The sequence below is a fragment of the Chrysoperla carnea genome, chromosome 5 (assembly GCF_905475395.1).
Source record: "Chrysoperla carnea chromosome 5, inChrCarn1.1, whole genome shotgun sequence".
Lineage (NCBI taxonomy): Eukaryota > Metazoa > Arthropoda > Insecta > Neuroptera > Chrysopidae > Chrysoperla > Chrysoperla carnea.
Window position 1 is genome coordinate 66,323,722 of NC_058341.1, and position 11,922 is coordinate 66,335,643.

At 31.2% G+C, this 11,922-nt stretch overlaps 1 protein-coding gene across 1 annotated transcript; it reads left to right on the forward strand.

Annotated features, from left to right (window-relative positions):
- The first annotated feature begins 647 nt into the window (after positions 1-647).
- On the forward strand, positions 648-11,856 carry LOC123301332 (probable cytochrome P450 313a4). The gene is made up of 7 exons (XM_044884070.1): positions 648-837; positions 1,066-1,269; positions 1,333-1,406; positions 7,176-7,331; positions 10,059-10,299; positions 11,437-11,616; positions 11,690-11,856. The coding sequence occupies exons 1-7, from the start codon at positions 648-650 to the stop codon at positions 11,854-11,856; spliced, it is 1,212 nt and encodes a 403-aa protein (XP_044740005.1).
- The last annotated feature ends 66 nt before the right edge of the window (positions 11,857-11,922 follow it).

Below are 11,922 nucleotides of genomic sequence, written 5' to 3' on the forward strand. Positions count from 1 at the left end.
TGAAGTTTCTTTTTTTTCTTTTTCATTTTCTATTTTTTAGTAGGTTCCACATCGCTGCGGTGCAGGGACGGAGCCTGCTTGACCAGGACATTAGACAGACTTACGTACCACCGACTCGGAAAACAGACGGACCAACAGACGTCGCGGACGTACAGACTACACGGCCACAAGTCAGTGAACTTTCTTCAAAAGACGTAGCTGCCTTGTGAAGATTTATGTCTCTCAAGGAGATGGGAGGCTCTGGGGTGTAAATCCTGTATCCTCTCTCCCTCCTTGGCAGGCATGAATTCGTTAATTTCAAATTTTATAATAATATTAATAATAATTTATTTTCTTTTCTTTTTTGGTAAAAGAAAAACATCTTTGTCTGAGATGTTTAATCTTAAAACAAATAAAGGATTAATTTATTTTCTTTATTTAGTGGATCCACCAAGTCGATGGTAGAACAAACCTTGATCTCTTTCTCCTTTACAGATATAATTAAAAAATTTATTGTTAACAAAAATTATAAATTATAATTTATAATTAAATAAATAATTATTGCCAAATTAGAGGTGTTTATTTTATGTTGGACATGAAACGCTTCATTCATATTGTAGCCGAGCTTTTTCATTCATGTTGGATCCGAGTTGTTTCTTAAAAACGCAATGTTTTTAACGGTGTTTATGAAGTTCCTACAAAATCATGTTTTAATTTCTTTATTATTTTTAATCTTAGTTTTCACGTGTATTTATTTTTGGAATTATATTCGTGTGTGTTATTATGTATCTAAACTTCCTGGACCACCAGCTTATCCAATTATTGGAAATGCAAAATTATTTTTGGGTTCTCATCAAGGTAAGTTCAAACAGTTTTTATAATACAGTTTAGAAATTCATCATGCAAGACCTGCGTAAATAAAGCGTATTTCCCTTAAGAATATTAATATGGAGGAGAGAGAAAATGTTTTTCAAAGAAATTTAAAAAAAATATAACAGAAAAAATTAAACAGAAATGTTAGAGTATTATTACAAATTGTGTAAGCTTCTTAATTAAAGGATCATACTGTCACATTTTTTGTTTTAGAAATTACACATAAATTCATTAATATTGCTGGAGAGTATCAGCAGACTATGTTCCGAGTATGGTTTGGTCCTTTTCCAATAATCGGAATATCAAATCCAGATATTGTTCAAGAACTTCTAACAAATGAACATGTGTTAGAAAAAGCTTACTTATTTAAATTAGCTTGGAATCCTGTTATGGGAAAATCAATTTTAACATCAGAGGGTATTATAATATTTTCTAAATTTTTTAAACTAAAAATCTTGATAACCATTAAAATACTTTTAGTTCCAGAATGGAAACATCATCGAAGTATTATAATTAGAGGTTTTACTCCAATCATTTTAAAATCATACTTTAAAATATTTGTGGAAAAAATTAATATTTTAATACAAAAATTAGATTTGGAATTAAATAAAGAAACAACGTTTGATATATTTGAATATTTGTCAAGAACTACTTTAGATTCAGTTTGTGGTAAGACATTTACAGATAAACCGGAGCAAATTGTTCTCAGGGGCATCTTGCCAATCGGATGTCTTCGAATGGGGAAATAAATTTTTTAAATTTTATTTTGAGAAATTTGTCAGGCTAAAACAAATATGTTTTAGATAATAGTTGCTTGTATTTAAGGTATTTCTAACGATAATCGGTATTTTTAAAATAGTTTTTCAAGAAAATATTCAAATAGGTAGTTTTCAACGACATAAAATCGTAAGAGAAATTTTTGGACCATTGATCGTCTATGTTAGTTGCTATAAATATTCAAATTTGTCGCTATTTGACATTATATGTAAAGGATAGGGATTCATACTATTTAGAAGATATTTTCGAACATGTTTAGTTCGCGTTTTTGCTAAAAAAAAATTTTTGCAAAAAAAAAAAAAAATTGTTGAACCAAATGTTGGTGTCAAGTACTTGAATATTGATATCCAGGCAATGAAAAATATAAGTCAGATGTTCCGGCGATTCATTAATGATAGTGAATCAATTATTATAAATGAATACTGACTCTGGATGGCCAAATGTAAAACAGAATATGAAAATAATTCCACCATACCAGAGTCGGTAAGTCACCTCATTGAAGCTTTCGACCATTATTTGCAGCGTACCTCTTCCGGTCAGCGTAGCTACCTCAGAAGAACGTTTTCTACATTTCACGGGGTAAAAACTTGGTTACGTACCTCAACGGGGAAGGAAAGATTATTCGGACTTGCTTTCCTAAACATTTGGAAATTGATGATATTATCAATGCTTTCGCGAAAAAAAACGAAAGCTTAAATTTGTTATTTAAGTTAAGGTGGGATATTGTGATGTTCAAATGGGATACTGTGATGTGCAAAAAAATCGCACATTTACTTTTGTAATCTTTGTGAACGAACAAGCTAACATTTTACAGGTTTATTAATTTACAAATACACTTTACAAAATCTTGGTCAGGGTGTCATATAATTTGTAAACATCTCTTTTTTTAGGAATGCACTATGCCGACCATGAGCGAGTTCATACTCCGATTTGCATTTGACCGATTTTCGGGTGATGTGCCGTGCCCATCACCTTTTTTGAGGGCTGAATCTGCGCTTGAAATGATAGATGGTTTGAGCCTAATGAGGATATAATTGTCCGTTAAATTTGCGAAAAAAAAAATAAACAAAGGTTATTTAAACAAAGAGTATTCAGTCTAATGTAGAAGTGAATTGTCTAAGCGACAACGTTGTTCAACACTCCGTGTGCTGTTAGCACTAGATGCTTGACCATGTATACACATATGAGCAACGTATGTATTGTTATTTATTTATTTATACCATGTATATATGTAATATATATCAAGGTATACTTAGTTTAGTCCCAAGTTTGTAAAGCATAAAAATATTGATGCTACTAACAAAACTTAGGTATAGGTGTTCATAAAATCATCTAATTAGTCCGTTGCTTGTTGTCTGTTTGTCTGTCTGCCCGCCTGTTAACACGATAACTCAAAAACGAAACGAGATATCAAGCTGAAATTTTAATAGCGGGCTCAGGGCGTAAAAAGTGATATTGGATTCGCAAATGAGCAACATAGGTCAATTGGATCTTGGGTCCGTAGGACACATCTTGTAAACCGTTAGAGATAGAACAAAAGTTTATAAATAAAAAATGTTCCTTATAAAAAAAATAAACAACTTTTACAAAGTTTTATACAGTTATGTGAAATGTATTTATCTGCAAAGTGACAGTGAAATCAACACGGTCTATACATGGTATTTCTACAGTTTACTAAATTGTTTGTTTTCAATTATAAAATAAATACTAATTTAATTTTTTTTTTAAAATTTTTTTGATGATCTAAATATTTTGCTATAGTGGTAATCTGGTTCTTTTCTTTTCTTCCTGTAAGTAATGTTTAAATATGTTTGATTTGTGTTGTTCATTAATAGAGCCCTTCATGGTCTGTTGTAGTTGTTGTATGATGGAAATTGGAGTTCCATACTTGTATTGACTTATTCCAATTGTACCACACATCAAAATTGTTATTTTGCATTTGTAAATTTATGTGCAATATGGGAAAATCTTGTCGAATTGCCCATATTACCCATAAAAATGTAAAACTAGACTTATACCATGACAAAATTTGAAAGTGAAATTAAAATTGATTAAGAAATGAAGAAGTTATCAGGAATCAAAGATTGCATTCAAAGGTTGTCCATCTCCTTTTAGCTAAACAAAGTTTTATATATAATCTCTATGGCAATGCCCACGTATGACTCTATTCTTGAAGTGAGAATTCTTCATCTGAAGTGATAAAAAAAATTGAGTCCGATCTCCTAATTAAGTGATTATTATGACAGTACGCTGTGGGGTTGGCAGATTTACTGTAGTTGATTTTCACATCTTAGAGATTTTCTTTTGTCGTTAGAAATACCTTAATTCTTCTTCCATCTCTTGCGGTTTTAAAGAAGCATGTTTTATTTTAAAATTTGCATAGATTTCGGAAAACACTTTGCAATATTTTAGGTTTTAAATATGTTTCATTTGACGACTTTTGTGTTTTTAAATTTTGCAAATTTTGCAATATTTAAATTTAATATTATAGATTAAACTTTACTTCAAATTTAATATCGAGTATCTCCGTTGTGTGTAATAGTGTCCCATTTTTGAACGCAAGGGCTTAAAACTTCAGAAAATAACCAACTTCTCTATAGTTACATATGATAACAAGAGTTACATATGATAATGAATTAAAAATAAACAAATTATAAAAAATAATATGAAAAAATTAAAAATTTGCGACTGCTGTTGGATTGGAACCACGCAATCAATGAAAGAACTATATGAAAGTCTAATTGTTCCTGTCGTGACAAGTACTAGTTTCAAATCTCAATTAAGCCGTCTAATTATAAAAGTATTTAGAGGTTGTATGGCAGTCATATCAGATTTTATTTTATAAAGTACTAACAAGACAAGCGAATAAGGCTCTTTAGTTTCGCTAAGAGATAATAAACTTAAAATGCAATATTCAGCAACATGTTTAGAAAACTATTTTTTATTGAGACGAAAGAGCAGAAATGTCGGCACTCAATGAAAATTTAATGGACTTGGAGATGGTGGCATATTTCACACGAAGATTTTTTCCCTTGTGCCTCCGGAGAATATGAAAAGATAATGAAAAATTAGTAGCAATATTGATATAGAAAAATATTTGTAAATGCTAATTTTTTTTGTTGTAAAAAATACAGATAAGAAGTTTTCCGGTTCCGGAACGATCCGCGCGACCTATTGCACGTGGTTTTTATCTCTGCATTGCTTTCTCTGGTGACGTTTTCTTGAACATCTCTGCTTCTATTGATCGGATTGAGACTAATAAAAAAAAAGACTTGTTTATTAACAATTTCTGCGTCGACCTTGCCTGATATCGAATCCTGACTATAGCAAAATAACCTCGAAATCTCAAGAAAACCTCAGTAACATCATATTTTCAACTTTCTCTGAAAACTTTTTGAAAAGGAAGGAGCCCAGGATGCTAAATGTGTAGTAACTTGAGCGTCGTCGAGATCGGATTTTGTAGACCTAGATGATTTTAAGAAAAAATAATCCAACAAATCTTTTAATTTAGCGATGGGGAAGAGACTGATAGGCATTCGAGAATGTAAAAAAACGAGTCTTGGCGTAACCCGAGTGATTTCAATATTGAATCTGTAAGACTCCCACATATATTTGATAATATAAATATATTAATCTGACGGTTTGGGCTGTGGAGGTGGCCGTGCAGAAGGATTAAAATTGGGAAAAAAAATATTCGCACGTGTCAGATTTTGATAGGGGATGTCAAGTGGACTTCAAGAAAGTTCTCATACCTTGGACTGGCGATTTGGAGGTGACGCAAGCTCAAGATTAATTTTTGTAAATGCAAAAATAAGACAAGTGTACTAACTCAAGCGCGTCAGATTTTCATACTGAAGGTTCAACTTGATTCTCTGATCATCCTGTACCTTAATCTGCCAAAAATCTTGCAGGGTTTTCTTAATCTAACGGTTTGATTTTTTTTTCACTTACACTTAATTGTTTCTAGTGATGTTCCGTCTAGTATATGTAGTAGTATGAAGTATAAGCGTTCTTAGACTTTCTTCGAACCGGTTTAATCTTTATCACAAGTTCCACAAAATACACATTTCACATTAGCATCACTAATTATGCATTGTAGTGCATATGAAACTTATTGCATTAAATTCACTAATTTTTCTAAAAGTACAACAAAGCGTCGTACACAATATTAATATTATTTTACTAGCTGTATCTTTCCACGCTTCGCCGTGGCAGATTAAGATTGCATGGAAATAGATGAGAAGTTTAACAAATTGTAAATTTTACAAAACTTGATAAACCCTCGATAAAAGAGTTCACAATTTTTGAACGGCTGAACTGATTTTCATGTAACTTTCAGTCCTGCAAATATTCGATTGTTCATCCACCTCCTGGGAGTTAAATATAGATAAAAAGCATTCTCAAAGCAGGTTGTATTTCGTAAAAATTTGAGCTCAATCGATGCGGAACTTTTTGAGCTCATGAACCATACACAAACGAACATAACATATAGATAGATTGTAAACAGATCCAAACCCCAAGCTGTGCAAGTCGAAATATAGCGTATTTAGTTAACAACACTTCTGCTTCTATAATTAAGATTCGCATCCGTTTAGGCACATCACTATCAAATATACACTCTATTGACATTGCCCGAGTAAAACTATTTTTTCGATTTTTGATGCTGCGGCTTGCCTAATCGTCAGATTATATGTTTTTCGTATTCCTTTATTTTTCTTTTCAAAATAAAAAATATTTTAACCGCGCTCGAGTAACTACAGCTAACTTTTTTTATTTACAACATTGCAAGCCTTCTATTTCCTTGCGTCACATTTTGTAGCATGTACTGAACCCAACATATCTTAATCTGACGAGCTCGAGTTAATTCACCTGTCGATTTTTTTTTACTAATCTGATTGACTGCCCTACGCGCGTCCCCCCATACTAAGGGCTAATATTTGGTGGAGGTACTATTACAATCTGCTGACAGAAGATGATGCCCACCATCAAACTCTGCAACTTGTGTTTAATTTATTTTTTGATTGGTTAACTACAAAAGGAGATATTCAAATGCATAGATAAAATGGCCCATCTTGTATATTTAAGTATTAGGGAATATCGTTGTGTGAATGTGCTACCTTCTCCCAGTCTAAAGATAAATATTGTGACAGTAAATTTAATTTCAGGGTCAACAATGGGTGTAAATATAAACTCGCATGAAGATGATGGATTTGCTTACTTTCATGCTATACACAGGTTAATAAAAATGTGAAAATATTAATATAAATTTCTTTTAATTTTGGTATAAATTTTAGTGCGATGTTTTATATAATGGATAAATTTATGAATCCAATCAAATTTTTTAATATAGTTTATCGATTCACACAAGATTATAAAATGGTAACAAAGAGTCGTGTTGTAACGCAAGGATTTACTGAAAAAGTTAGTGGTGATAACACTTGTCGTGTTCAAACTATGTCACAAACGTAGTAATTAATATATTTAATTATTTATTTTTTGTGTGTATTTCTTTACAGATTATTTCGAAAAAACAAAAATTTATGGCAAATGTTATAAATAATAATGAGTTAATTAACGTTAAAGCGATCAATAGTAATGTATACAAAAAACCATTTTTAGATTATTTAATGGATTTTACAAAAAATAACTCGAATTTTACGGAAGAACAATTACGTAATGAAACCAATCTTATGATTTTTGCGGTATGTTATTTGAATTATTAATTAAATCCTTAATGAAGCGAAATTTCTATGATTATTTTTGTCTACCATTTGGACGATTCATAAAAATAACTTTGGCCTTAAAAAATGAAATTTTTTGATTTTCGTATTTTGCGCATGTTGTTTGTCTGCCGTTAAAAGAAAATCATTGATAGCGTAATACGTTCAAAACAAGGGCAAAATGCTGTTAACTGAGGAAAAATATTTCGAAACGATTTATGTTATTTCAATCCTTTCGAAAACTGCAGACATCCTTTCCATTATCTAAGTATTACGCTGAAACAAACTTTGTTTTAACATAAATGGCAGGCAAAAAATATCGTCGAAATACAAAAATCGAATAAAAAAAATCTCGATTTATATAAATTCGACACTCGAGCTTTCGTTAAAATCTCGTATTTAGTGTTTCGTCATCAAAAATGAAAAAAGAACTGGTCCGACTGTCACAGCCAAATTTTTCCGAATTTACTAAGCGAAGAAAATTGTAATTGAAAATTTATAGCGTAAATAAACGAATTCTTATTTGGAGGTTCGTTTTGGTGGGAAAGAGTGATAAGTTAGAAAATAATAATGTTTCCAAGTATATTAATCATTTTTCATTTTATATTAAGAACTCGTTATGAGAAATACGAATATGTATTTTTTTATTTACTTGAAAAGTATAGTTTGGAAAATGATTGTACAAATTTGTGAAAACTGAAAAAAAAATAAAGAGCTTTACACATGATTTTCAGGAATATCTAAACGAAAATCGTATTCTTATTTTAACGATTTTTTAGTGAGGGAAAGTAGGTATATAATATGTGCAAAACTTTTAAGGTGGGTAAGACTTTTTGGAAGTGTATTGTGACAAATCATACGAAAAGGTTCGTTATAAGAAATAAAAAAAGGTGTTTTTATTAATTTTAAAGATTGCAAAATTTTAGAAAAAAATTACAAAAACGGACCATACTGCTCCGTTATAAAATTCACGCTGAATTTGTCTTTATTACCAAACTTAGCAATTTATTATAGTCTCACAATCTATTTGTAATATATTATAGTCATTTGGTAGTTTTACCTGTAAAGTTTTCCGGGAGTTTTGAAAATGGATGATTTTATAGATTTTTAGGTACTCTTTTCAAATTTCCACTTTACTACCCCGTATCTCTACCCCATGCGCCGCCATATTCCAAAACGTCGTCGAAAATTAGTTTTTTGACAAAATTTTCTTTTCGAATCATTTTACGAGGAAAATATCTATATAAAAAATTAAACTAGACCAAATTTTCTACAATTTATTTCTTAAGAATTTGTTTCGTAAAATCTATAGCTTCGGCTTACGAATAACTCGTTTCCACAATAACTTGAGGTAGAGTAAGCGACGCGTTTTTTTTTAAATGTGGCTTTAATCCTTTTTTCTTAACTTCAGCTACTTCACCATCAATTTGTATATTTTCGCAAATAAATAAGTTTCCTTTATTAGAAGCTATGGCTCAATGAACGCAAACTAACTATTCTTTTGAGTTCTGCCGGCAGATAATATTTTAACAGTTATAATTTTTTAATGTTTTATCGAATATAAGGCGATAAACATGTGAGCAGGTGCTCGATGAAAACTTTAATCAATAATTGACTTTTGTTATAATAAAGAAAATATACCACTTTAGAGAGATATGTTAGAGAGGTATTAGCTTGTTTAAAAGAGTTATTCAGCATAACCACGAATTATTCAACATAACCAGCATGACCACAGCATCACACTTTGCGGCGGTCGTACGCCAAAACTTTTGATTTTACGAAAAACATTCTCGGGAGACGTACATTGTAGGAATTTTTTTTAAGTTTAATTTTGTATACATATATTTTCCTCATAAAATGACTCGGAAAGAAGATATTGAGTAAAACTTACTTTTCGATGCCATTTTTCCAATATGGCGAAGCTAGCGGCAAAGATACGTGGTAGCAAAGTGGAAACTCGAAAAGAATCCCTCAAAATAAAATCACCCACTTTCAAAACTCCCGGAAAAGTTTCCAAATGACCCACCCCCTTTTTTTTTTTTACCAAATGACTATAGTACTAGAGAGTAACTTATAGTAGTAATTTATTGTGCCTCAATTTCTCCATTTTCTTTCGAAGGGGAGATAAGAGGAGGATAAAGTATTTCAGCGTGGTCTATTTTTAATATTATTTTGTATAAAATAATATTTTTGAGTTATACTTACACAATCGCACTCTTACATAATCATTTATCCACAAGGTTCGCACAAGAGTATCTACACGTTTTTATTTTTAGATAGTGGGGTATATATTTTAAATAGCACATCTAGTGTTTCACGAGGTACGAGGCGAGGCGAGCTGTTGGTATCACCTCGCCTCGCCTAAATTTTTTAATAATCATCCTCGCCTCGCCTCGCTCTCGGCCAAGGTAGAATGTTTACTACCCTCGCCATGCCTCTTACTCGGCCGAGGTAGAATGTTGACTAGCCTCACCTCGGCCGTGGCAAAAATTGTAAAAAAAACTTGTTAGAATATTAATGTCTTTTAAACACGGAATTTAAGTTGCTAATTCTCTAAATTTTTATGACTCCTGGAATGAAAACAGTTCAAACAATTAAAAAAAAATTTCGATAGTAATTTTAAAGTATAAAGCACAATCTTGTATACCAGAGGTATACAATTCTTTGAGGTAGGCTTATTAAACCATTGATAAATTTTATTGTTATTAGGGTTATGAAACAACAGCAATTTCTCTCAGCTATGTTTTATTACATTTGGCTGTATATAAAGACATACAAACAAAACTATATAATGAAATATTGGAAGTTGTTGGTGACATAAATGTAGACTCAATCAATGTCGACGATTTACCAAGGCTCAAATATATGGATATGGTTCTTAAGGAGTCAATGAGAATAATTTCAACGATTCCAGTAATTTCAAGAGAAGCATCTAAAGATATTAAAATTGGTAATATTTGCTTATAACGCAAGAAGATTTTGCGCGTTATCTGCCAATATACATATATACTTGAGACCCTGATGAACCCAAAATCCAGATGTCAAATTGAAAATTTCCGTTTTTACCGTCACTATTTTCGATGGATACAACATCATCTTTAAACTAATCAGCCTAAAAATTAATGTGTAAACATTGATACAGAAATCAAATCTTAGAGTTGATCGCAACACACAGTTTATAAAAAGATTTTTTATATCATGCATATATGTAATATGCAAGGTATACTAAGTTTAGTCCCAAGTTTGTAACGCTTAAAAATATTGATGTTACGCACAAAATTTTGCTATAGGTGTTCATAGAATCACCTAATTAGTCCATTTCCGGTTTCCGTCCGTCCGTACGTCTGTGGACACGATAACTCAAAAACGAAAAAAGATATCGAGCTGAAATTTGTACAGCGTACTAAGGACGTAAAAGGTCGAGTTCGTAAATGAGCGTCATAGGTCAATTGAGTCTTGGGTCCGTAGGACCCATCTTATAAACCGTTAGAGATAGAACAAAAGTTTAAATGTAAAAAATATTCCTTATAAAAAAATAAACAACTTTTGTTAGAAACATTTTTTTCGTAAACATCACTGTTTACCCGTGAGGGCGCCAATTAGGCGGACATTTTCTAGTATGTAATATACTTGAATATCAGTTATCTATGTTTCACGTGTATGTATGTGTTATGTGATAAAGAAATCAACACTGACTACGCATGGTATTTCAACAATTAACTCAGTCAATTGTTTGTTTTCACTTGTTACTTATAAAATAGAAGAAGTGATTCAATTAAAAAATTTGTTTATTTAATGTCTTTATATCTTGATGTACATGTTAGTAAGAAATTTCCTTCTTAAAAAAATTTGTACTGCTTATAATTCTAGCGACTTTTGGCTTAAGTAACAAAAGGTTTATACATAAATGCATATTTTACAAATTTTTGGGACGATCGAATGGTAGATCTTTCTTCAGGCCCCAAAAAAATAGTGAAGGTGAAAGCGGCTTTTCTATCTGATCACATGAGTTCAGTATTCCTGATATTTTGCAAATTTAACTACTTATTGTTTAAAAAAAAACTAATTTTTGAAAAAATATTTTTAGGCAATTATACCATTCCAAAAGGAACAAATATATTAATTCCAATCTTTACTATCCATCGAAATCCTGAGTATTGGGAAAATCCATTAAAATTTGATCCTGAACGATTCACAGCAGAAAATATAAAAAACCGCCACCCCTACGTGTACATTCCATTCGGTGCTGGTCCTAGAAATTGTATTGGTATGAAAAATAAAATTAAAATTAATTAGATGCGTACGCATGCGAAGAACTTTGATTAACTTTTTTTGTTTAGGTGGTCGATATGCATGGATCTTTATGAAAACAACGTTGGTTGCATTATTAAGCCGATATGAATTTCACACCGATATAAATTTGGACACATTGCAATTTGAAGCAGCAATTTCAATGAAGTTAATTAATGGATACCCAGTACGAATCACTCCACGATATAAACCATAAGATATTTTGTAATTTTTGTAATATTTAGATAATTATAAGTAAAATAAAGTCAATTTTTATAGGAAT